The sequence below is a fragment of the Rhinoderma darwinii genome, chromosome 2 (genome assembly GCF_050947455.1).
Source record: "Rhinoderma darwinii isolate aRhiDar2 chromosome 2, aRhiDar2.hap1, whole genome shotgun sequence".
Classification (NCBI taxonomy): Eukaryota; Metazoa; Chordata; class Amphibia; order Anura; family Rhinodermatidae; genus Rhinoderma; species Rhinoderma darwinii.
Window position 1 is genome coordinate 427,662,913 of NC_134688.1, and position 27,801 is coordinate 427,690,713.

At 41.7% G+C, this 27,801-nt stretch overlaps 1 protein-coding gene across 8 annotated transcripts in view; it reads left to right on the plus strand.

The window, feature by feature from the left end:
• The window catches only part of ABR (ABR activator of RhoGEF and GTPase), a 400,130-nt gene that overhangs the window by 278,903 nt on the left and 93,426 nt on the right, over positions 1 to 27,801 (plus strand). For 7 of the 8 annotated variants that reach the window (XM_075854349.1, XM_075854352.1, XM_075854350.1 and 4 more), the window contains 3 exons: positions 3,396 to 3,456; positions 20,401 to 20,453; positions 22,813 to 22,953. In XM_075854349.1, the coding sequence (XP_075710464.1) occupies positions 3,396 to 3,456; positions 20,401 to 20,453; positions 22,813 to 22,953 (255 nt within the window). Of the gene's footprint in view, positions 1 to 3,395; positions 3,457 to 4,175; positions 4,278 to 20,400; positions 20,454 to 22,812; positions 22,954 to 27,801 lie in introns of those variants that run through there. The other variant, XM_075854356.1, reaches the window with a different exon arrangement.

The window sequence follows — 27,801 nt, forward strand, 5'->3', positions numbered from 1 at the left end:
AGAATTGCCATTTCCAATAACACAGAATATGCTTATGTCATACATTGAACCTTGTTGTATTATACAGACCTTATAACCCTTATATCAATGTACAATGTCAATCACGTTCATTAAGGGCTTATTTAGATGAACGTGTAATACGTCCGTGCAACGTGCGTGATTTTCACGCGGGTCGCACGGATCTATGTTAGTCTATGGGGCCGTGCAGACTGTCAGAGTTTCACGCAGCGTGTCCGCTGCGTAAAACTCACGACATGTCCTATATTTGTGCTTTGTTCGCACATCACGCGCAGCACACGGAAGCACTTCCGTGTGACGCGCGTGATTCACGCAAGAGCAGTAAAAATTATTAATGAAAACAGAAAAACAGAGTGTCATAATGATGAGCAATCCCAAAACATATGTTTTAAATCAGCCCCATCAGACGAACATCTAGGGCACTCCGCTGATGTCCTAATCCGCATAACACCTTAGGCGTCCTTTACACCCTATGTAACAAAAATAGTTGCGATCTCCCATGCGCTTTACTTTGGGATAACTCTTTTGGAGACTCCATTATTTCTCCCCATTCCTCAGTAGTAAGGGGCCCAACATCACATTCCCATTTACCTTTTATCTTTGCCATAGGATCTCCCAATAGTTTGGTGAGGAAGGTGCTATACACCAAAGATATAAGACCCTTCGTGCCCCCAGCGCATGTTCCACAACCCCGAAGGTAGAACAAGAATTCATGTATTTTGATACTAAGCTGTGCGGCCGAAATACATTAATTTAGTCACTAGTACTGCACGGTATTCTGTATTCAGCGCCAGCCGCATTACATGAGGAGGAAGGAATGCTCCCCCTTCTGTGACTGACATTACTGGTGGACGACCCTTGATGTCTTTGCTTGTCATGAGCAGGTGAACATTGCTTTATTTATGACACACATAGACGTCATACTGATCGCGCCTTAAAGTGGCTCTGTCACCACATTATAAGTGGCCTATCTCCTACATAAGGAGCTATAATGTAGGTGACAGTGCTTTTTATTTTAAAAAAAAAACGATCTATTTTCACCACGTTATTAGCGATTTTAGCTTTATGCTAATTAGTTTCTCAATGGACAACTGGGCGTGTTTTACTATTGACCAAGTGGGCGTTGTACAGAGGAGTGTATAACGCTGACCAATCAGCGTCATACACTTCTCTCCATTCATTTCCTCAGCGCATAGGGATCCTTTTAGATCAGTATGTGCTGTCTTATACGAACACATTAACGTTACTGAAGTGTTTACACAGTGAATAGACATTCCACGGGATGTCTATTCACAATCCCGACACTTCGTTAAAGTTTCTGTGGTAGTTACAGCAGAGCAAGCGTAATCTCGCTGTAACCTGTGATCTACAGCGTGATCTCGCAAGATTACGCTTGCTCTGCTGTAACTACCACAGAAACATTAACGAAGTGTCCGGATTGTGAATAGACATACCGTGGAATGTCTATTCACTGTCTAAACACTTCAGTATCGTTAATGTGTTCGTATAAGATAGCACATACTGATCTAAAAGGATCCCTATGCGCTGAGGAAATGAATGGAGAGAAGTGTATGACGCTGATTGGTCACTGATTGGTCAGCGTCATACACTCCTCTGTACAACGCCCACTTGGTCAATAGTAAAACACGCCCAGTTGTCCATTAAGAAACTAATTAGCATAAAGCTAAAATCGCTAATAACGTGGTGAAACTAGATCGTTTTTTTAAATAAAAGCACTGCTGTCATCTACATTATAGCGCCCATCTCCTTATGTAGGAGATAGGGCGCTTATAATGTGGTGACAGAGCCTCTTTAAGTGGGCAACGGCCGCATTCCCACTAACAGCAGAGATACCACTAGTCGCCGCCATTAACCCCTTGAATGCCGCGATCAACGCTGAGCTGATTGTGTCATTCAAAGAGAAAATTAGAAGGGGAGACCCTCCTGTGATCGTGTCGCAGGGAATCCCTGTGATGCAATTGAAGGACACACCTTATATGGAAAGACAGCCCAGGGTCCATTCAAGGACGGCAGGCTGTCTGACCATATTTCCTGTTGGGTATATATGCCAGTACATTAAAGTTAAAAAATCTAAAATCCCCCTGTGGGATTAAAGACAAAGTATGATTAACAGAAAAAAAGGTAATGTTAAATTGAAAAGAAATAAGTAAAAAAACAAACAAACACATGCACATTTTTTTTAACCGTAAATAAACATTATTAAATATAGTCTAAAACCTAAAAATATATATACATATTTGGTATTGTCACGATCCTTACAACCTGCACAACAAATTTATAGTGTTATTTATGATGATCAGTGTATGCTGTAAAAACAAATAAAGAAATAACTGCAGCAAAAGTGATTATTTTTTTCTGCCAAAATAAAAATTTGTATCAATTAAACACTAATGTAAATGAACCAAAAAAAAATGGCATCTACATAAAGTACAACGTCTACCCCAAAGAAACTGTCCCATACAGCTACGTGGAACAAAAAATAAAAAAGTTATGAGCTGTGATGCAAAGAGGAAAAAGATAAAATAAAATAATTGTTCTTTTTTCAAGGCCAAAATTGGGTTAACCTAAATGTTTGCATTGAGGGAAATGATGGGTCACTTATTAATGTGAGACACGGGGTGGTGTGAATTTTGAACCTCCATGTGCCTCATATTTAATAGTAATTATTCCCATCATGTACCTCACACATTAACCCAATGTTGTCCATTATGACTAGGATGAACATGATGGGGTTAATTACTATTAATGTGAGGCACATGGAAGTTCAAAATAATAACACCACATGCCTCACTCACATAACAAAATGGAAAGACTATTTTTTGTGTTTTTTTTTTATTGTTGGCAAAGTATCGTTTTAGTATCAGTGCTACACAAAGTATCGGTATCGAAGTCCAAATTCTGGTATTGTGACAGCCCTATGGCAACGAACTCAGTTGGCACAATGGCACTCAAAAAATGACTCATTCATCTAGTTAAGAGAGAAGCTTAGCTCAGAAGGCTTATAGAGGGGTTTGGAGCTACCACTTGTATATTGTAATATGTGACAAGCGAATTTTCAGCTCCCTGAGGGGTACTTGGCATGTGAGGTAGTTTAGTAGGCACAGTTGTACCCGTTCGCTCATTGATATTGCATGTCCTTAAGTATAGCGGCCAGTTCCAGAGGCGGGTATAGTACCTATTAAGGCTGCCTTGAAATGTATGGTACATTTAAAGGACACTGTTCTTCTACTTAAGAACAATCAAATTGATCAATCTCCCATCAAACTATGTAACATGGGTCACCAAATATGTGAAAAATCTTATAAAGAAAGGCTATTCCGTTTATTTTTCCTTCCTAACAGAGTTGTCTTTTTCAGAATCTGAAGGTGAAAGGGCCGAAGGACTCAAAGGAGCAGCCAACATCTGTTACCATGGAAGGTACTCAACGCCACTTTGCCTGTCCGTTATATATTTTACCTTTGCGTCTGTTGCTTCAGTGTCTCATCCTATGATCACCTTTTTCCCCCGCTATGTATTTGCAGATGTGAACATCTGCTGTTTGAGCTGAGCCATCTCTAGCTGCTGTAGGAAACACATTTTCTCAAGGTCACTTCTGCAATTGCTAGCTAGGTCATTTCATGAGCGGAAGATAATAGTGTCCCGATTACTAAGAACTGCGCTGGACTCCAGTTTAGTAAACTCACCCTTTCAGTGCCAGAGCACTGGTGACCTATTGGGATGCCTTGTCCTATTATAACCATTTTCTGCATTGGAAGCAGCCTGTTTTCTTGTTTTACCCCTAGACACTCGTCTTCCCCTCCTCAGTTGAGATTTTTCAATGAAAATCTTTCATGACATCATTGATTCACTCAGTTGTCTGATGCTCTTTCATGCTGCTCTAGATCTCTCATTTTCGGCACGGATGTTTGCTCTGGCTATTGATTTTATCACATTGGGGACAATGCATTCCTTAAAACATGTGCAACGATTTCCACTAAATCCCTTTTTAAAATGCCGATGATGTCCACCTTGAACACTCCTCCCAGCCCGCCCCTCCTACCATCCCTCCCTCCTCTCCTCATTGCATGGAGTGTATGTCTGTGTGTATGTGAAGCCTGCATGTTAGGTGACGGCTATTGTGCTGAATCCAGCAGATTGGCTTGTGTCGGCTGGTGATGGGGAGTGGGATGAGACATGGCTGGATGCTGGGGCAATGGAAATTCTCTTGATTTTTCGTCTTTGCTGTAATTGCACTTATGGTAAATTGGATCTTTTTTTTTTTTTAATGTATATGCTTTTCTTGTTCTATGTGTCTTCTATAGATCTTTAACCTGTATGTGCTGTGAATTTGTTGTCCCTGTCTGGTTACTACAATGCAGGTGTTTTATGACTCATTGATAGGAGTTCATGCATTGTCCAGATGGACTTCTGTTTCCTTCATGTTCCTTTATTTGGGGGGAGAGTTAATCTGTGGCTCAGAACTATAGCGTTCCGAAGAAATTTAAAGCAGTTTCTTGCTGTCGTGTAGGAAAAGATAGCGGAAGCCGTTGCTTTTTCAATTGCAAGCTTCATTGCACAAGGCTGTCTTTACCTATTGTGTCATCTATTTCATTCCGTCTTCTGTAGCCACGTTCCTGCTTTTTGTCTCCAGCTGTTTTTCTCTTTGTCATATGTTGGTTGTAGATAGTGGCTTGTGAGAACAGGACATTCATCTACTGCAAAGTGCAGGGAAGGAGAATAGAGTTCTTGTAGGGTTTTTGGTGAACTCAGCCATGTGTCGCTTCTTCCAGAGAGGGAGAATGAGAGCACTGGGTTTTATGGAATTTGAACTTGCGTTCATTGATTCTTGTGCATTGACATTTAGTTGGAAGTATCGCTTTAACGTCTGCCCTAATAATGGAACTCTATTCAAATATTGGGAGGTCTCTGTATATGACTGGAGTCTGCTTGTGGGGAGGGTCAGGCACACTGCAGACTGCTGCATTCAGGTCACTGGCTGAACAATAGACATAGGTGACGGTCTGCTGTGGTAGGTCAGCCAATGAGATCCCGTGACCCTGGAGTGCTTATATTCTATATAGTACACGTGTTACGTGACCTTGTGTTGGTCAATACTTTGCAACTTCCAGGGTTGAAGAATTGATTTTTTTTTAAATTTTACATGTATACATGTGTGTATTTTTACATATATCTATCTATATGTGCACACACTCAGGAATACTATATATAGTAGTTGTGTAACATTTATTTTCCACTTTGTATCGGCAACTGAATGCTGACAACCACATGCCGTTTTCATACATTTACTAATGAAAGTTTAACTTCACTTTTTATAGAAGAGTTACTGATTTCTTTCATTCATAGTGGAGATGAAGAACATCATGTGTTGGGCCACATGGGCACGGCCGGTGGACAGCCAAACGCATTTTCGGCCCGTGCTTTCATGTAAAGTATGGGAGCATGGTCCGTGAAAAGCAAACGATAGGACATGTCTTATCTTCTGCGGAGGCTTTCTCCGGCCTGGACAACTTCCGGCAAATATACGGGAAGATGTCCGTGGCCAATAGAAATGAATGGGTCCGTAATTATGGAAGAAATCTACGGTCGTGTGCATAGGGCCTATTGCACATGACCATGCCCGTATTCACGGTCCGTGATTACGGGCACGGACTGCTGTGGACAGCCACATGTGTTTGCGGTCCGTGCTCAAATTCTAAAGTATGGGAGCATGGTCCTACAGCATGGAAACCTTCCCGTATACATACGGGAGGGTGACCGTGGGCAATAGAAGTGAATGAGTCCGTAATTGCGGACGAATTCTACGGTCGTGTGCATGGGGCCTAAAACAAAGCAAAGTAGCGACCACTTGTGTTTCAGCTCTTAAAGTGGACAAGTCGCCCTCCCCTTGACATGGCTATTTTAGTAAATAATTGTATACCCCATGAATTAACAATTATTTGCACATTTGTTGCGGTTTTTCCTCATTGAGTTCAATGGGGAGGTGAAAACCGCAACAAATAGGAAATATTGCAAATTTTGCGGCAGAAAAGCTGCGAATCTATAGCAAAAATCTTAAATCTAGGGGGAAAATTTTTTTTTCTTTGTTTAATTATAAAAAAACTATATACTTAGCCCCCTGGCATTGTCGTAGCGATGGCTTCTGGTTTCCCCAACTGTTTTCCATGCTGCTGTTTTTTGCAGCGGTGAATCCGGCCGAAAATCTACACTCCAATTTGGTGCAGTCTTTTGGCTGGAATTCCCTGCACGTTCTAGATCAGATACGACTTTTACGCAGCGTATCCGACCTGTGTGAACAAGCTAATTTTGGATAACTTTCAGACCCTCAGCGGAATGGGCACCATTTTTACAGAGGGTGTTTTGGCATCGGCAGCAGCCCTAAACCTGTACCAACCTAAATATAGTGTTATGCCTACAAATTAGCACAACATGAAAAGGTGAGCCTTGACATTAATTGTATCACAAGTAATATGTAGTGAACGTACTTACCCTAAGTAGCAACGGTCTTGTCTTTTATTCAGCTCGTAATATAGATTCCTATGGTCCATGTGACTGCTGTGAAGCAGATCTCTTAATTTAGTTAAATGCAGCTCAGGCAACATGGCTGCCCCCTTAATCATGTACAGAAAATAGAATTATAAAAATCTACAATCAAAGTATTTTTTTTTTACTAGAAATATGTATTAGTATAAGGTTTTAATTAGTTAAAAAAATATGTAAAGTTATACATGTAGGTGATACATTCCATACATTAAAAATAACTCAAGCTTTGTTTATTTTTATAATGATTTTTTTTATGTAGAGTTTTACAAGGTGTGATATAACTAGCTCAAAAGTGAGCAAAGCTAAATAAGAGTCCACCCAGGCACGCAGGCCAGGACAACCTGGACTCCACATCATGTAGACGAAAAATAACAAGATCAAGAAACTGGAAATAAACAGAAAAAAAAAAACAGGAACCCAATAGTCCCCCAGAATCTCCAGACTTTGCCAAATGTGTATCAATGAACATAAATGGCCTGTTAACGGAACAAGAGGTGAGGAAATGGGGAGAGAAAAAGGAGATCGAGAAATGAAAAAAAAACAGCGTGTGAAGTAAAGGAGCTGAACAAAAAAAATTTTTTTATTTTTCTTTAGTAAAAGGAATGTGTTTATTTTCACTTTTTATTTTTTTTTTGTGGCTTTTTTACAAACATTGTGTTTTTACTACCTGCATTTTCTTTTGGTGCCTTTTTTTTTTTACTTTGCAAATGGTGCATGATTTTTTGAAGAGTAAAAGAACAAAAACAAAAATAAAACCTATGGTGGTGTATGGGAGAAAAACGCCACCAAATTCTTTGCAAAACACGGCACAAAAATGTGTGGCGTGTTTACAAATTTTTTTTTGCGTGAAGCCATCCTATTTTTGAGCCATGGATTGATTTTCTTCTTTTGACACTAGAGTGGTGACACAAGTGGTGGCATCTTGGCTTTAGAATAACATCTGTTTTTCTAGAGCAGACCTTATAATTCAGATGTGATTGCTTGAAAAAAGCCCCAGTGTTAGGGCTAAAATGTCACTCCAATACCACTAATCTGGAGTGCTGGCTCAAACTTCATTCATTTGTACTGTAGATGTGACTGCAGTTATCCCCAATACTCCACTTTCTTGTATCTAATGCTCATAGACAAAGTGATAGATCGTGGAGCAGCACCTATTAGAAGGATGGGAGCTCCTATAGTTGAGGACATGGCCATTTCTATAGCTGCCCTGGGGATCAGCTGATAATTGCGTGTCTGGTTCTTGAAAAACCCTGGGGATCGCTGTTATGGCTGGGTAAGCCGCAGGCAGCCATACATTTACACTGAAGCAGCTGCCGGAGGGGAAATATATGGCTGCCTGTAGCTTACCACCGCAATAATAGCTGGTCGCCAGTTGTTCTAGGAGCTGGATAGAGGTAGTATTACATGCCAGCCATTCAGGCAGTCCGCAAGAGCGGGAGCAGCCTCTTGGCTGCTACCCATTTTCTGATGTCCATATGCCCTAAAACTGTATATGGCAGGGGTCGTATTTATGAGACAACACCTTTAAATATTTGAAACATTTATGAAACAATGCAAAAATAAAAAAGTTACAAAAGTAAACACGGGAATTCTTGGTTCGCTCAATCTAAAAAAAATACACAAGTAGGTGTCTGTGTGGAAATCTCCACGTTTTGAGCAGAGTTCTGTATGCAGTGACGGCTCACTATAGAGGGGGTTTGATGCAGGGTTTGATTGTAAGAGATAAGTATATTTCAATGCTTTCCGTTTTACAAACAACCCTATTTATAGCAATGAACAGTTGATGCAGTGTGAAATCTACACCAAAATTTACACCAATGCATGTCTCTTTTTTTGTTGTGTATTTGATGTTCTTCATAATGATGGCCACGTCATTTATTAATTCTTGAAAAGTTAAGCGTGGAGCCCTTCAAAGATTATTGTAAAGCATGTCCACATTTTAACATCTGCAAGATCTGGACTTGTGAGTGAACTTTGATCACCATAGAATCCAGTTTCTGAGACGGTAATTCACAAAGTGACAACCAACATTGAAGCCCTTTAATCACAGTAAGGCTGCGTTCACATCTGCGTCAGGGCTCCGTTCCGTCTGAGCTTTCCAGCGTAGTCGACTATGGTATTCGTTCCGACGGAACACCTGCAAAACGGAGACAAACGGAAACTTCCGGGCTATGGTCAGGGCTCAGTTTCGATGGAAAATTTCGTTGGAACGGACCCCTATCGCAGATGTGAACGCAGCCTAACTGAATAGAAAAGTCTCTATGTCGAAGTAAAAGAAAGATCATTAGCAAACTGTGGCCACTGCTCTGACCGCTTCAGTTTACGAACATATAGCAATTTTTACATTTTGGGTGGAGATCCACTGTATCTGTAGAATGTAGGACTGGGCGATTATGACCTAAATCAAAATCGCGATTAATTGAACATGTAACCTCGATTACGATTAATTAACTATTATTTAGGCCACACCTATTTTTGCATGCCACACCATTGAATTAGTATTTATCCCCTGAGCCTGCTGTATACTACTGTATATAATATACCCCCAGGCAGTAAATTGTGCCACAGTGCTCCCCACACAGTATAATGACCCATAACTGCCCTCCACACATTATAATGCTTTTACAACTGCCTCCACACAGTGTAATACCCCCATAGCTGCCCTCCACACATTATAATGCCCCCATAACTTCCCTCCACACAGTATAATGCCACTATTGCTGCCCCCCACACAGTATAATGCCCCCGTGGCTGCCTCTACGCACTGTATAATGCCCCCGTGGCTGCTTCTATGCACAGTATAATGCCCCCGTAGCTGCCTCTATGCACAGTATAATGCCCCCGTAGCTGCCTCTACGCACAGTATAATGCCCCCGTAGCTGCCTCTACGCACAGCATAATGCCCCCATAACTGCCCTCCAAACAGTATAATGCCACTATAGTTGCCCTCCACACAGTATAATTCTCCTGTAACTGCCCTCCGCACACTCCTATGGGCGTAGGTACAGTTGAAACCGGGAAAAATAAACGGGGGGAGGGGGATGATCGAATAAACTGAAATGCCCAAGATGACGACTGTTAATTGCGCTGAATTTCTGTTTCGGTTATTTTTAGATTAATTGCCCAGCCCCAGTAGAATGCCCAATTTATTCATTGCCATTTTAATTAAAATACATTTTGGGGGAAGTGGCTGGGACTTATCACAAGCATGTGTAAAAGTCACACGTGGTGTAAAAATACGCAACAGTAATTCCACAGCAAATTCTGCAGGTTTTGTGGCAAGTTTGCAGTGTTTTTGCTTATTTCAGTGCAGATTTTTACATGGCTTTGAAGTCTAAGAATGAAATTCCGCATTTAAAATTCGCAGCACATAAAGAGAAGGGCGAAATTGCGTAAATTGAAACCATGTATGTGTTCCAGATTTTTCTTTCACCCATAGAAATACATGGTGTAAATTTCCGCTGTCACCATTCAGGCCACGTCTGACTGTTCCCTAATATGTCTTATTGTTTATGCCCTTAATTTTCATGTTACTGCATAGTTGTAAATGCTTTCTGATTATTTTACACTTTGCTTTCATTCGTTAGATAAGAGGTTGAGCTTGATGATCACAGAAATGTGTCCATTAAGTTCAACCCCCGATCTAGTGATTTGGTCCAGCTGAAATCAAAGCTAGGTACGGACTCCAAGCAAGATGGGATACAATGATTTGTAGAAGGAGCAATTTACTGTATGAAAATGTATCCTTTTTCTCACATCCCGGAGATGACCCCTTTAAGAAAGTAGCCGCTGCGGTGATCAGGGAGTCCTGCTCCCTGCAGAATCGCTGTGGGGAAATGTAGATTTACATTAAAGCGACCCTCTAGCCGAAAATAAAATGTGTAGTCAACTTACCTGCTGCCCCTTTCCTAAATGATCCGTCTCGCGTTCTGGTCCCCCGCTTTCCTGTATACAAAATGGCCACCGCTGTCTCAGACTTTCCTATGAAGATCTTCTTTGAAAGTCTAAGACACCCCCTCCACTACTTTCGATTGACCAGCGCTGATGACGCCATCCCTGGTGTATAGCAGCGCCGGACGTCATCCATGGTTGTCCCCCAAAGGGCACTGGAGACTTTCAAAGAAGATCTTCATAGGAAAGTCTGAGGCCGCGGTGGCCATTTTGAAAAGAGGACGGCGGAGGATTGAAATGCAGAAACTGGTGGCAGAACATTCAGGAGCGAGGCAGCAGGTAAGTTGACTAACATTTTCATTTCTATGGGGCCATAAACACGCCCTTTTTTTTGTGGATCAGTGTGTCCGTTCCGCAAATTAGGGCTCATGCACATGACCGTTGTTGTTTTGCGGAGTGCAAAACACGGATCTTAGTGTCTTCTGTGTGCTGTCCATTTTTGTGGCAGACCCATACACTAGAGTGGGTGAGGCAGACCGCAAATACGGACAAGAATAAGACCTGTTCTATAACGGAACGGGAAAAAACAGGGATGTGTGCATAGCCCCAAATAAATAATGGTTCGGTATGTTATCCGCAAAAAACAAAACTGATAGGACACTGAAGAAACAAACGGTCGTGTGCATGAGCCCTTAAATATATTATCCTGAAATATATCAAAAGACCACTCATGCTGTGAAGATGAAAGATATCAAACCTCACAAGGTCATGGTTGTGCTGAATAAGCAGAATAAGAAAATATCACTTTATCCAATAAAAAAAAAATATAACCTTGAAAACAAGGATCTATTGACTTCTTTTGCGTATTCTATTTCAATGCTATAAAGCATGAAAGTGACACCATGGAGCATCTTTTCTGCCTTCACTGATGCCTGTGGTTTGTTCCTTTACGTATGATGGTTGCTCCATTTCAGGAAACATCCCTTGCAGCAATCCCCTCCGGCAAAGCAGAATGGGAAACGAACACAATGGGATGATGTAACAGTTGAAATTAAGAGCAATGGAAAATGTTTTTTTTTTAAATATGTGTATATGTGTGTGTGTGTGTATATATATATATATATATAAGCAAGGCGCGTATACAATCATCATGCCATGTAGCCATAACTCTGTGTTCACACGGCATGTGACTGATTTCAAGAGAAAGCGGCCTCTGAATCCAGGCATTTTTGGAGCGGATTTTCAAAGTGTTTCATTTTTTGCAAGTGGATTTTGAGGCATATTTTCGAAGCTTTTTTGATATATCAATGGAAAATCAGCTTGTAAAATGCTTCAAGAAGTGACATGTCAATGAGGCGTATTTGTACGAGGTGTTTTTTAACAGCTTATAAATACGTCTCATATGAACTGCATAGCGTATTTCCCATTTAAATCAATGGGAAGCAGTTTGCAGGCATAGTGCAAGTGTATTTTGAAGTGTAATACGAGCGTTTTAGGCTCCAAAATACCGCCGTTTGAACATACACTAACTTTCCAGCTTCAAAGACACCTAAAGGACAAATCTGGATGAAGTTATGTACTGTGGCACATAAACCTGGGCAGATTTAACCTTGGGAATACTGGCGAAAGCTATAGAAGGTGCCAACGCCCATAGGATTTTTGATGACTACATACGTGTATATATGGCTGACTTTAGTATTGTCACATAATGGAACATATGCCAGATGTCAATATGCATAAGATTTTTTCTGAAAGATCACATTTATTGATGTTGTTATATAAGTTCCTCGCTGCTTTCTGGAGCAGACACATAAGGATAATGCTGATGTTAAGGCGAAGTGGCTCGCACGTCCGCGTACAAATGTCATTGTCTGATGTGCAGTAAAAAATAGAAGAGGGATGCGTTTGTGTGATGTTAAAAAGACAAGGGTCTGAGCTGTGGTTAGCGGGGGCTGTATACATAAAACCAGCTGGTAATGTCGGTCATTTTTACCTGCACCACCAAGAGCTCGGTGATTCAGTTATTATTCTGGGATTATAGGATGATGATTCATTCTTGCTTCTTAAATATGAACTTAATATTTCCTGTGAAATTCCCTCCTGTTTGCATTTTTATTGTAATTCACTCGTTTTTCATTTGGTGGTACACGTGGCGCGGGCCAGTACACCGCTTCATAAACCAGAATACAGGCTCACACTGGCTTTTACTACCATCTGCCGTAAGTGGTGGATAAATTGTATGTTTAGTAAGATGACGAAGCCTTAAACTTGTTTTTGTTTTTTTTTTACCGACTAAAGTGTTCTGTTACTGGGCATAGTCCACCACAATCAAGTTAACCCTTTCAGGGCCAACACCTTCTAATGCCTCAACGGCCCACAGCAAAATTTCACCTTTTGGAATGCCACCTTCTAAGGGTGCATTTTTTTTAAAATTTATTAAAAAAAATAATACTTTGCGCAATTCATTTTTTTTTATTTTTTTTGTGATGGCACAGATGGGACTTCAAAGTAGTACCAAGACAGAACCAGTATAATTTTATTTTTGGGGAAATAGGGGACAAATGCAAATTTCCTATATTTTTTTTCTTTTATAATTTATCATAATTCGTCCGAACGGACAAATATATATCACAAAATATATCCTGCTCTCTACCGTGTATAATGATATGTGCACTGACGACCTGGCTATAACCTGAGAACATAGATCACCATTTTTTTCTAGCGCACCTCCTGCATTTAGGTGGTATGTTGGTTCTGTAAATGGGTGAAGGCATTTTTATTGTAGCCATAAGAGCAAATAGAGGTCGGGTAGGGGGAAAGTCATTAGTGGTAATTTGTGTGGATTTGATATCACAGATTGTGTTATATAGATTAATTCTTTTTTTTATGCGTTCATGTAAAATGCGTTCATGTCACAGAAAATCGTCTTTGTCCATGCCTTTTTATAAATTTTTATAAAAAAAATTTGGGTTAATTTTGTATTTATTTTGAATTTTTGTTACTATTTTTTTTCTTCTCCCCTTTTTCCCCCCCTTCGTCTGGAGGATGCGGGGATAACGTGTTATCCCAGCATTCCTCTGTATACAGATCAACGATAATAGTGATCTGATACCTGCTGGCTACTAGATCACTATTATCAGTGATCTGCATACAGAGGAATGCTGGGAAGGAAGATACACATGTCCACCCAGCATGCTCTTCTCCACCATCAGACTGTTGGAAGCCTGTGACGTCATCGAGACATCAGTTTCCATGGCAACGGCCCGAATATCAGCTTGATCTTTTTAATGGTAGAGCGCTATGCAGCACAATCTGTCATTAAGCAGGGTCAGGTCAATTCACGTCACTGGAGCATGAGGTATATGCTGCAGCGACTTAAATAGCCAGATTGGCGACATGAGGGCGGTCAGCTGGCCATACACACAAGATATCTGTTGCCCAATCTCCATTCGTCCAACAGCTATTTCTCCCGACCACCATAAACATGCAAATTTAAATAGAGATAGGTGGAAAAGTCGCTGGCAGTGGCTTATCCCTTGCGGGAAGGAAGAATCAGGCGTATACGCTTTACTCTTTACACAGTTTTAAGAAATCATTGATGAGAGAGAGCCCTAACATACCACGGGTGATCACTTTCTCTTCGCTATATAACATTAAAACCACTGACGGGTAAAGTGAATAACATTGATAATCTCATTACAATAACGTCTGACATGGGGTGGGGGATATATGAGGCAGCAAGTGAACAGACACTTCTTGAAGTTGATGTGTTGGAAGCAGGAAAAATGGGCAAACAATTGTCTAAATGACTCTTGACAAGGAGCCAAATTATGTTGGCTAGATGACTGGGTCAGAGCATCCCCAAAATGACATGTCTTGTGGGGTGTTACTGGTATGCAGTGGTCAGTACATGCAAAAGGTGGTACAAGGAAGGACCACTGGTAAACTGTCGACAGGGTAAAGGACGCCCAAGGCTCATTGATGTGCGTGGAGATCTAAGGATAGCCTGTCTGGTCCAATTCCACAGAAGAGATACTGTAGTACAAATTGCTGAAATATTTACTGCTGGCCATCATAGAAAGGTGTCAGAACACACAGTTCACCGCAGCTTGCTGCATTTAGGGTAGCGTAGCCGCAGAGTGGTCAAAGTGCCCATGAGGTCCCATGTCCACCGCCAACAAGAGCCTTCAATGAGCATGTGCCAAAAAACTAATTTCCGAAAGGCAAATAAAGCCTTTTTTCCAACGACCTATTTAGGTACAATTTTTATTATTTTTGTTAAAACATAACTTTTATTTTCTAATTCAGAGTAACATTAACGAACCACACACTGTTAAAATAATCAATACTAGCTGACCGTATATAGATTAAGGCTAAATGGTGATAGTGATGCGCCAAATTTGTTAGAATTTACGATCTTTCAGCGGCTGCATTCTGCTGCATATTCATAAATAATGGAGCAAAAAATGCTAAGCAATAACTGTCAGCAACGTATTGTTTTAAAACTAGAATAGCCCCCCGACATGTTTCGCTACAGATGTAGCGTCTTCAGGGGTATTGGGGCCATCAGAACTGGACCATAGAGTAATGGAAGAAGGTGGCCTGGACTGATGAATCACGTTTCCGTTCTTTAAGTCATGTGGATGGCCGGGTGCGTGTGTGTCACTTTCTTGAGGAAGAAATGGCACCAGGATGCACTGTAGGAAGAAGGCAAGCCAGTGCAGGCAGTATTATGCCCTGAGCAATGTTCCTTGGGTCCTGGCATTCATGTGAATCTTACTGTGACATGTACTACCTACGATGTTGCAGACCAAGTATACCCTTTCGTGTCAATGGTATTCCTAATGGCAGTGGCCTCTTCCAGCAGGATAATTCACCCTGCCACACTGCAAAAATTGCAATGACAAAGAGCTTAAGGTGTTGACGTGACCTCCAAATTCCCTTTAATACAATCGAGCGTATGTGGAATTTGCTAAAAAACAGTCCAATCCATGGAGGCCCAACCTCACAACTTACAGGACTTCAAGGGAACCTGTCACCAGAATTTCACCTATTAAACTCGCCTCACTCCTCTCTGGCTGCTGCTGTCAAAAGTTCAATGTCGTTATCCCATCTCCTAAACTCCTCCGACTGTAAATAACGGTCTGCAAACATTTTGAGCAATTTATGGTAATCTAGCAGTCTCGTTCAATCCTCTTATGCCCGCCCACCGCCGAAAACTGGACCGCCCTGAATGCCAAAATCTCATCTGAAATAGCGCACTTGCGCCCATCATGTATAGTCCAACGCCCTTCCCTTCTTTGTCCAGGCATCAAATCTAGTTACTGCGCATGCGCCGCTATGGTAACCCGTTGTGCGCACGCACCAGAGCAGGACATTGATGCGCAAGCGCAGGGTTTTGTGTGTGCTGGGGGGAGGCGAGGAGTTGCCAATCAAAAGTAATGAGGCGGGGTCAACTCGGAAAGGCTTGAAGAATGAAGATCTGACTCTTTTCAAACAAAGATATGACTCTTATGCTCATTAACATCCGGTGCAGGAACACAAAAAAAATGAATACTAAAGGTACAGAGCCTACTTAGAAAGTAATTATAGGTTATATAAAATAGATTTTTCACCCACTTCCTCCAGGAATTGCTGGATCATTATGTGAAATGCTGGTGACCGGTTCCCTTTAAAAGATGTGCTGTTAATGTTAACCTTCACAGGTCTGGTGGCCATACCTTGATGGGTCAGCACTGTTATGCAGCACAGGTGGGAGACATATACAATAATAGACAGGTAGTTTTAATGCTCTACCAATCCAATATATTACGAAAAATAAATACCGGTACATATTTCTTGGTGCATAATGACCTTCTGTCTTCTCATACTATAGATTGGTAGAGGGAGAACATTACCGGTATTTCCAGTCTTTCTTGCCAATGTGACTGTTGAATGTGTTATTATGTGTCTGTGTATGTCACTTATCTCTGTGCCACAGACATTTTCCATTGACGGATATCTGGTGCAGGTATCAGCATTATTATTCCAGGGAGAGTGATGGTGTCAGATAAGGGAATATATCATCATTTGCTGACTGATGGGGAAAAGCAGACTACAGCTACGGTTAATCTTGGAAGGAGCGATCCTTTCTGCACCAGTGATTTAGATAGATTTGCTTCTTTACTCTTGATTTCCCTATAGTGACTGGAATATGGCCAACTACTATTAAAGTTAAGCACTAATGAGATATGTACAATCTCAGACGTACTAATTGTCTAAAAGTAGGGCAATTTCTCTGGTTTCACATAGCCCAGAGCCCAAATGTGATGTGAATTTATCTTTCAGCTCGCAGGTAATTATTTACTTCATTTATGAAGAGTCAAGAGGATTGTGACAATATTGTCCATATTCTCTTTTCTCGCCTTATTGCAATATGGGTCAAATGGTATATAAAGCATTTTTTTGCAATCATTTGTGAATTCTGCTTAGATTTCCTTGCATTGTTTTATTGACGCTTCCCATTTTGTTTGGCAATTTTAAGCCGCAAGTAAACGGTCACTATTAATATTCCGCTCCCACTGTGCCCAAGTAGACAATATTGTCTGAAGTGAGGCCACTGGTGAATCGGGAAAGTGCTGAATATTATCTTGTACAATGTTACATTTGAAATATTACAATTAGTAATTTGGGTTGAATACCCAATAGACATTTACCTTGTTTCTTAGAACTAAAAATTATATTGTAATAGTGCAAATGCCCGCTACGTAAAGTCTACCAGAAATCTATGACTGTCTGTTCAGTGTTTCTCATGGTGAATTATTATTCACAACTGATTGGATTGCAAAATACTTTTTCAGACCGCCCCTCATCAGGAGCCCCCATACACTCCAGTGCATTACACTGACTATCCACTGATTTCAGTGGGTGCCATGCAATGATTTACTTCCATCGCAGCATTAAGACATTGGAGGTGATCGTCTAGTGACCCCTATCCTCGCTGATTGGCAGCTGAACACCCCCCTGTTTCCACGCAGTAAGCTAATTGCTGGTGGCTGCAGCCGCTGGACGTGGTCCTCCAAACCATACAACCCCTTTAATAATCAATCAAAATGTTGAGACCTGTAGAAGTTAAAGGGGCATTCCCATCATGTAAAATGACGGCATATCAACTGCCAGGACATCCACCGATCCTAAATAAGCTCTGGTTTTCCCAGTGACAAGGAGCATTATTGTGCAGGTAGCAACTCTGAAGCAGCTGCAGTGCTAAATCAGTACTGCGATCCATTCATTCTTAGGATCGGTGAGTCCTGGCAGTAGTCCTAAATGATCAGAAAGTGATGTCTGTAATAGGAATTCCCCTTTAAAGAGACACTCCAGTGATTCTTCTTTTTTTATTGCGGCCTCGCTTTGTTGCCAAAATATCCTGGCCGCAATTATGTCACGTGATGGGCCGATTCCTACAGCGTCTGCTGTGTGGACCGGAAGTCTCTTTCACTATGCATTCATGAGGCACTCCATGTGATATTTCGGCAACAAAGCAACTGGTAAGAGGATGAACTGCCCTACCTTTTACTGAGTGTACTTTACAAACACGGGCCGCAATAAAAAAAAAGTCACTGCAGTGTCTCTTTAAATAGGTTTTCCAGCTTCTGATGACCTGTCCACCGGATAGGTCATCAGTACATAATCTGTGGGGGTCCGACACCCGGGCCCCGCACAGATCAGCTGGTCCGGCGCCTCAGTGCACCGGTTGTACAAGCCGGAAGCTGTTCGCTCCGGCAACGGAATAGCGGCCGAGCTGCAATACTGCGGCTCTGCTCCTATTCAAGTGAATAGGAGCAGTCCTGCAGCACGGCCGCTATGCTATGTACGGAGCCAACTGTTTCTGGGCCTCATACATAGCATTATGTGCCACAACATCCGGTGCCCGCAGGCCACCGGAGCGGCTTATCGGTGACATACTGATGATCCATGCAGTGGATAGGTCATCAGTTGTCAGAAGGTGGACAACCCCTTTAAATAAAGTCTTGAAGGAATCTGTTAAAAATGTATCTCCCCAAATCTAAAATGCCAGAGCCTGTTCATTGAAACAATATAAAATATATAGACTGGCATTGCCATGATCCAGACTAAAATAAAATGACTGTATTGTAGTTGACTTGTAAATGCCACAAACAGAAGCACCTGCTACATTGGTGTGATATTTACAGGCACTTTGCAGCGGCAGAACTACTTCTAATAAATACTAGACCGCTATGTGTGATCACCTACTAGGAAGATAATAGGTCCCAGTGCAATGTAAAAGGTCCAAAACCCTCCGCGTGCTGGTTGGGGTTTACGTACCGTCATTGATGATGACTCCAGGGACAGGCACTGTGTTAGTACTTTATTCTTTAAACTGGCACAGTATGTCTGAAAAAGTCAAGTGCCTACTGATTTTTAGATGTAAGGAGTTATATTCATGTGTGATAAGTGACTTCCCTTCCGCCCAATGCTTTTATGCTCTACTTCTAGTTCTGCTTCTTGAAGTAATGGGTATAGCGGGCTCAAAAGATAATAAGACAAGTTGCTGGAATCTTGGAATAAGACTTCAATGACAGACGGAACACTAAGTGCCATTGTGCAAGTTTCGTGCAGTCACAGTTTCACCTTTGGGTCATAGCAAAAACGATACGAAAAGTTAAGATAAAGTAAGTTTTCCAGTGTAATGTAGTCTTAGTTCTAGGACAAATAAAAGCTCTTGTCATGTTCGGACGAGATTTTTCTTGTGTATGAGCACTTTAAGGTCATTGACGAAGGACCTTTATTTCTAGTTTTTTATTTTTATTTGAGAGTGCTTATTTTTCATTTATTACTGTAAGACAAATTGTCATGCTTTGTTCATGTAAAGATTTGTTAGCAATTCCAGTTTCAGTGGCATTTCACACTTAAATAGGATAAGATAAGCCATTAGTACACATGGGATATAGGAGAGATAACTTTAGGCGTTGTCCACACGTAACAGAATTGCTGCAGAAGCTAGCAGGATTTCTGCTGCGGATAAACTGCACCATTTTCTGCGTTTTTTACTGCAGAAAATGGTGCGTATTTTGCGGTGTTTTTCACAATGGCATCTCATCTGAAAAACGCATCAATTCAGTCCACTTTCCGCAGCAGCAAATGACATGCTGTGGTCCCAAAAATACGCACCGCGGATCAATTTCTGGTCAGAAATTTTACGCAGCGTGTGGATGAGATTTGTTAAATCTCACCCACTCTGCTTCTACTGTATTCTGCTGCGTATATTCCCTCCGCAACTCCGGACGGAAAATACGCAGCAATTCGGCTGTGTGAGTGGACAAGCCCTTCGAGATCTTTGTCTAAAATTACAAGTATTCAACTTACCCCTCCCTACCTGATGGATACTGACGAGGTTCTTACAGGGCGATATTAATGGGCATGTAAGGGTAATGCAAGTGCCCAATAAGAATTCTCATCTACTCTTTCCATGGCAGTTTATTATAAGGCTACGTTCACATTAGTAAGAATATACTCTACAGTATATTTATGTACTAGTAAAAACGAGAGTTCTTACCTGGAATCTGTAGAGGAGAATGACTACGCTGAGCAGCATACGGACTCATTACGCATTGTTATTGCATTCTTTCCACGGTTTTTGTAGTATTATTATTATTATGAGACGCTGGGTCATGGTAATGTATATAGTGATGTTATACAATGATTCTGATGATACTTTACTAATCTTTGCCACCAGGCTATGCGCCAGCATATTTAATTGTGAGAAGGTTATTACATATAAATGTTGCCAATATAGTTGCAAAACTGAACGCGGACTACAAAAATGCAATGTTTCGTCTTTCTACGTACAGTCCACCCCCCCGTTTCTCACACAATTTCCAGTGCATTCGCTTATCTGTTCCTAATGCCCTTTTCTTTTTCTTGTTTTAGCTTTGCTCTACAAGCCTATTGATCGCGTGACACGGAGTACCTTAGTGCTTCATGTGAGTAATAATGTGTTATAATATAGAACGTGACTCTCCCATTTCACTATAAATTCAATTTCAGTTCTCAAGGCAGTGAGATAGCAAGCCGTTCTATCTCTTAAAAACACAAATCCCTTGACAATGATTAAAGAGAACATGTCACCAGGAAAAACTCTCAGGCTTTGGGGTTTGCACGTCATGAAAGTGAAGGTGGTCGCTTTGTGACCTTCAAGTTACTGTGACACCGCAATCGCAAGAAGTCCAGCAGGTTTGGATTCCTTGCAACTGTGACGTTGCGGCAACTTGCAGTGACTTTTGTTAAGTGAGAGGCAGACAGCGAGACACAGGGATCTGTAGCCGTGCAATCGTGTCGCAGCCGAAGTCGCCGTGTAGCCTTAAATATACCCCTAGACTAAGCGGCCTGCCCACTCATCAACGTCTTCCTGGTTCTCGGAATTTAGGTAAAAGGGTGAAATTCGTGGTTTAATATTCCGCAGAATCCGCATGAGCATGGTCTGGGTTTCTCTGCATAATCCCTATTTCAGTTTTTTGATGCAGAAATCACTCCGGAATCCGTGCCAAAAAACGCCCCAAATCGCCTTTCAATAGGAAAGAGAGGATTTATTTTTTTCTCTGGCAGTTTTTGGTGACTCGCCTCTAAACCTTCATTGAAATCAATGGGATGCAGAAAAAAAATAAATTCTCCATTTGTTTTGCATTTTGTTCATTAAAAAAAAATCCTGAAGAAAATGCGTCAAAAAACTAATTTTGAGACGGTCTCTTCTGACCAACAAAAACCTTTGTGTGAACATCTTCTTATACATGCGGTCATAACCACATGTTGAGACTTGTAGTTCCCTTTGCAAAGTATCCCAGAATGCTGCCGCCAAAATGATAACCAAGCTCGGATTTTCTCATAACACCAATCCTTTCTTGATTCCTATTGGCTTCCCAGAAAATTGGTTTGTTGTTTTTCAAAGACTCGTAAGTCCTGGGTCCTTGCTGCCCTACAATTCTTGTTTTCCCCTTATAATATCAGATACAAACAAACAGTCCACACCCAGCATGTAGGCCGAAAATATTTGGACCAAGAGATTTCAGTCTGGTGGCCGCTCCAGTACTTTCTGGAAGATGTCAAAATCCAGACTTAAAACCCACCAGTTCAGTGTGATGTTTAATGGCAAATAATAACCCCTCGTCTAACAAACCCTTTATTCATTATCTAGTTATCTATTTGTGCTGTTGTACTAAGCTTGGAGTCCCCTTGGAGAAAAATGTTCTAAAGAATTCTTTGCAATGTATTATGTCCGTAGTCATTTTAGATGTAGACTCCCAGAACTGTTCTCCTTCACTGAAGAATATTGTACTGTCTTTTTCCATTGCCAGTATTTAGAGAATTTAGGCTATGTTCACACGGGGTATTTTGCCGAGTTTTTTGACGCGGAAACCGCGTTGCAAAACTCGGCAAAAACGGCCCGAGAACGCCTTCCATTGATTTCAATGGGAGGCGTCGGCGTCTTTTTCCCGCGAGCAGTAAAACTGCCTCGCGGGAAAAAGAAGCGACATGCCCTATCTTCGGGCACTTCCGCCTCTGACCTCCCATTGACTTCAATGGGAGGCAGGAGAAAGCGTATTTCTCGCTGTTTTATGCCCGTGGCGCTCAATGGCCGCGGGCGAAAAACGGCGCGATAATCGCCGCGAAAATCCGCGTGCAGGGAGAGGAATTCCGTTTGGAACTTTGAGGCAGATATTCCTCCCCCAAAATACTCCGTGTGAACATAGCCTTACTCTTTGTTTTAGGTCAGTGGATGATCTAATGAATAAAGATTGGAAGCTGTGACTCATGAATCACATGACGTGATAAATACCACATTAATGCGAGATCGTGAGCGCTGCAGAATTGTACTCGTACTACACAGGGAGATTGATAATGCAGCCTGTTAGGAAATAAACGCGTTATCTGTATTATCTTAAAGACCTATTAGGTTCTCAAAAAGTATATAAAAAAACAACGACAAGATTTTCAATAATGTAAAAGATCATGTTCTAAACACACCAGGGGTTTCAGCCGACTATTTGATGTGTATGGGGCTCTCCCGACTCCCCGTCAGATGCTGGGTACAGAAGGATCGGGCATGTTCAGTTTAGAATAAGAGAAATGTTTTAAATAACAGAAATGTCCAGAAAATGCAGGACCTAATAATAATAATTATCCTGATGTGGTTTGTTCCCTAGATTTGCTCAGTCGGTTAGGTAACCTAGACAGAACACATTTTAGGTTCAATTTCCTCAAGTGAAGTCTGATTTGGAAAGTGTACTTGATCATTTACGATATGTTGTTACTTATATTTCCGTGTCCTTTCCTATAATGTTCCAGGATCTCTTAAAGCATACACCTGTTGACCACCCCGACTATCCTTTGCTACAAGATGCTCTTCGAATTTCTCAGAATTTTCTATCCAGTATCAATGAGGACATTGATCCAAGGAGAACTGCAGTGACAACACCTAAGGGCGAGGTGAGAAGCACGAATATTCTTACCTGCGACTGCATTACTTTATCTGCTGCAATTTATGCGACTTCTAAAACTGTATTGCTTGGAAAAAGTGCAAGAAGATTGGCCCTCATTTACTAAGACTGGCGTGTTTTATGCCAGTCAAACTAAAGAGGGTAGTTGATGACATTTGCACCAAATTAATTAAAAGGCGCTCGCCTCTTAATAACTTTGAGGCATTTTAACCACTCAGACAGGCAAAAAAAGATCATTCTACGCTTGCTATGAGCAGATTTGCACCAAAAATGTGCACAGTTTTCCCCTACTCCATTTAATATATGTGGCTAAACTACATCTACTTGGAGACCAAGGCTACTTTTGAAGTACTAAGCCTCTTTTTTCGTTTTTTCTTTTTTTTTCTTTTTTGTGCTTACCACTCCGCCTTTCAAGAGCCATCTTTTTTTTTTTTTTTTTTTTTTTTTTTTCGTCAACAGCCGTTTAACGGTTTGTTTTTTGCGGGACGAGTTTAATTTTCTAATGGCACCATTTAATGGCCAAGTAGGAAACTGAGAAACTTTTAAAAATTATTTTGAAAAAGTGGAATGGAAAAAATAAAATTCCTCCATTGTTTTAATTGTTCTTTTGGGTTTCGTTTCTACAGCATTCACAGTGCTTAACTTTATTCCGCGATTCCGTTATGGCGATAACACATTTATGCATTTTTTTTATTACTACTTATTCTGAGACCTTATTTTATTTTTTGTCGATTGAGCGGTGTGAGGGTTTATTTTTTGTGGGGTGAGCTGCAGTTTTTATTGGTACTATTTGGTACCCCAGACTTTTTGATCAATTTTTATTCAATTTTTTTGGGGTAAGGGAAAGTGACCAAAAAACAGCAATTATGTTTTTTTTTTTGTTTTTTTTACAGTATTCACATTGTGGGATAAAGAACGTTATACTTTGATAGTTCAAGCTCCTACAGACACGGCAATACCACTTATGTTTCTCTTTCTTTGTTAACATTTTTTTTTAAAAATTGGAAAAGGTGTTTTTTTTTTACTTTTTAAATTTTTTAATATATATATATTCTTTTAAGTCCCCCTATGGTACTTTTAACGGTCACCCACTAAGCCCTGCCTCTCCCAGGATTTATTAGGAGGAGAAACATGGCAGACCTGTGGGTCTTCATTAGGCCCCCCTGCTTCCATGAAAACCCATCGACATCTGGATGACAGTCTCCCCCATCTTTCTAACGGATTAGATGTCACAATCGCATCTAAATGGTTAAACGACAGGATCAGAGTTCTCTCTGATCCCGGCTGTTAGAGCAGGGTGTCAGCTGTAGTATACACCCACAGCGTACAGAGCAGGCTCAGCTTGCATAAAAACTGTTCTCAACTGTTTCTTCGGACTGCTTGTATGTTTAAATGGACACTATCTTTTCAAACACTTTATGCTAATCAAATAATATACCTGATGTATCCACTTTATAATTTACGTACAATTACAATGTAGTTGTTATATCCTTGCAAATTATGTGTGAAGTTACTGGCACTAGGTGTGTGTCTCTCTTTCTTTTAATCTGCTGTCCACCACCTGTTGTCAAGCAAAATCCATCCCTAGCTACAGAGCAGAGTAGACGGACTGCAGGAAGTGTGTGGGGGTGTCTCTTTACAGCCTGCCCTTATAAGTCTATGGGGAGAGATGGGGGCAGGGGCATAGATACCATAGAGGCAGATTATGCGACTGCTATGGGGCCCTCTGTGAGGGGGGCCCGGTTCTGGTTTGTCCTGTACCATTTGTTACTGGGTGGAGAGAATCTGTGCAGGTGTGTCCTCTCCAGAAGTAGTAGTAAATTGGCCCATGGGTCATGAAAAGGGCTTAAACTGCCCTTCTGTCCTGGATGGGAAAAATTGGCACCTAAATGGCAGGAGCATTTTAATCTTTGCTATGGGGCCCCCTATTTTCTATGTACGCTACTGGAAGGGGGAGTAGAGAGAGACACAGATGCTGCAGCCGATAGAGGTCTATGAAGGGAGGGGGGAGAGAGAGACACACAGATATTGCCCATAGAAGTTTGTGGAGGGAGGAGCAGGTAGAGCAAAAGACACACACACATACAGATGTGCTACAGCTTCAGGTAAGTGTTGTCACCCCAGTAAATTCTCAGCTACACTGGCTCACTACTGCTGTATAACCTCCCCCATGCTTCTGCAGCTTATATGTGTTTGTGTATGTATATACAGTGAAGGAAATAAGTATTTGATCCCTTGCTGATTTTGTAAGTTTGCCCACTGTCAAAGACATGAGCAGTCTAGAATTTTTAGGCTAGGTTAACATTACCAGTGAGAGATAGATTTTATAAAAAAAAAAAAAAAGAAAATCACATAGTCAAAATTATATATATTTATTTGCATTGTGCACAGAGAAATAAGTATTTGATCCCCTACCAACCATTAAGAGTTCAGCCTCCTCCAGACCAGTTACACGCTCCAAATCAACTTGGTGCCTGCATTAAAGACAGCTGTCTTACATAGTCACCTGTATAAAAGACTCCTGTCCACAGACTCAATTAATCAGTCTGACTCTAACCTCTACAACATGGGCAAGACCAAAGAGCTTTCTAAGGATGTCAGGGACAAGATCATAGACCTGCACAAGGCTGGAATGGGCTACAGAACCATAAGTAAGACTCTGGGTGAGAAGGAAACAACTGTTGGTGCAATAGTAAGAAAATGGAAGACATACAAAATGACTGTCAAACGACATCGATCTGGGGCTCCATGCAAAATCTCACCTCGTGGGGTATCCTTGATCCTGAGGAAGGTGAGAGCTCAGCCTAAAACTACACAGGGGGAACTTGTTAATGATCTCAAGGCAGCTGGGACCACAGTCACCAAGAAAACCATTGGTAACACATTACGCCGTAATGGATTAAAATCCTGCAGTGCCCGCAAGGTCCCCCTGCTCAAGAAGGCACATGTACAGGCCCGTCTGAAGTTTGCAAATGAACATCTGGATGATTCTGAGAGTGATTGGGAGAAGGTGCTGTGGTCAGATGAGACTAAAATTGAGCTCTTTGGCATTAACTCAACTCGCCGTGTTTGGAGGAAGAGAAATACTGCCTATGACCAAAATAACACCGTCCCCACGGTCAAGCATGGAGGTGGAAACATTATGTTTTGGGGGTGTTTCTCTGCTAAGGGCACAGGACTACTTCACCGCATCAATGGGAGAATGGATGGAGCCATATACCGTCAAATCCTGAGTGACCACCTCCTTCCCTCCACCAGGACATTAAAAATGGCTCGTAGCTGGGTCTTCCAGCACGACAATGACCCAAAACATACAGCCAAGGCAACAAAGGAGTGGCTCAAAAAGAAGCACATTAAGGTCATGGAGTGGCCTAGCCAGTCTCCAGACCTTAATCCCATCGAAAACTTATGGAGGGAGCTGAAGATCCGAGTTGCCAAGCGACAGCCTTGAAATCTTAATGATTTACAGATGATCTGCAAAGAGGAGTGGGCCAAAATTCCATCTAACATGTGTGCAAATCTCATCATCAACTACAAAAAATGTCTGACTGCTGTGCTTGCCAACAAGGGTTTTGCCACCAAGTATTAAGTCTTGTTTGCCAAGGGATCAAATACTTATGTCTCTGTGCACAATGCAAATAAACATATATAATTTTGACACTTTTTTTATTTTTATATAATCTATCTCTCACTGGTAAAATTAACCTAGCCTAAAAATTCTAGACTGTTCATGTTTTTGACAGTGGGCAAACTTACAAAATCAGCAAGGGATCAAATACTTATTTCCTTCACTGTATGTATCTATAGATCTCTAATAATGTCACAAACAAAGAGGGTGGCACTTTAGCAGGCATAATGTAAAAATGAAAATGTATTCACCCAAGCACAAAGTACTTTATTGGCATTCATTTTGTGGCGCGCTTTTTTTGTGAACTGAATTATGTTATCAAACTTGCATGGTTTTCTTGAATATACCTTATATTTGATAACCTCCCAAAAGAAAAAGTCCACCGGTGTAAAGTCTGGTGATCTTGGTGGCCACTCGACCGGGCCTCTTCTACCTATCGGGTTGGCACCGCTAAAATGACGCACCGCTAAAGCATAGTGAGGGGGGCTCCATCTTGCTGAAAATAGAAGTCTCCATTTTAATGCTCCAACTGCAATTGTGGTATTACATTTTCTTGGAGCATGTTAAGGTACAGCTCTGAGGTAATTGTTGTATTGTAGAAGATAGGTCCAATTACGCCTCTACCAGGGGCGTAACTAGGAAAGACTGGGCCCCATAGCAAATTTTTGACTGAGGCCCCCCCTCCCCTGGGTATCACTCAACCCCCCCCCCCTTGTAGATAGTGCCTCCCTATAGATTCCGCCACACAGCGCACCCTATAGATAGCGCCAGACAGCCCTCCCCCTGTAGATAGCGCCAGACAGCCCTCCCCCTGTAGATAGCGCCAGACAGCCCTCCCCCTGTAGATAGCGCCAGACAGCCCTCCCCCTGTAGATAGCGCCAGACAGCCCTCCCCCTGTAGATAGCGCCAGACAGCCCTCCCCCTGTAGATAGCGCCAGACAGCCCTCCCCCTGTAGATAGCGCCAGACAGCCCTCCCCCTGTAGATAGCGCCAGACAGCCCTCCCCCTGTAGATAGCGCCAGACAGCCCTCCCCCTGTAGATAGCGCCAGACAGCCCTCCCCCTGTAGATAGCGCCAGACAGCCCTCCCCCTGTAGATAGCGCCAGACAGCCCTCCCCCTGTAGATAGCGCCAGACAGCCCTCCCCCTGTAGATAGCGCCAGACAGCCCTCCCCCTGTAGATAGCGCCAGACAGCCCTCCCCCTGTAG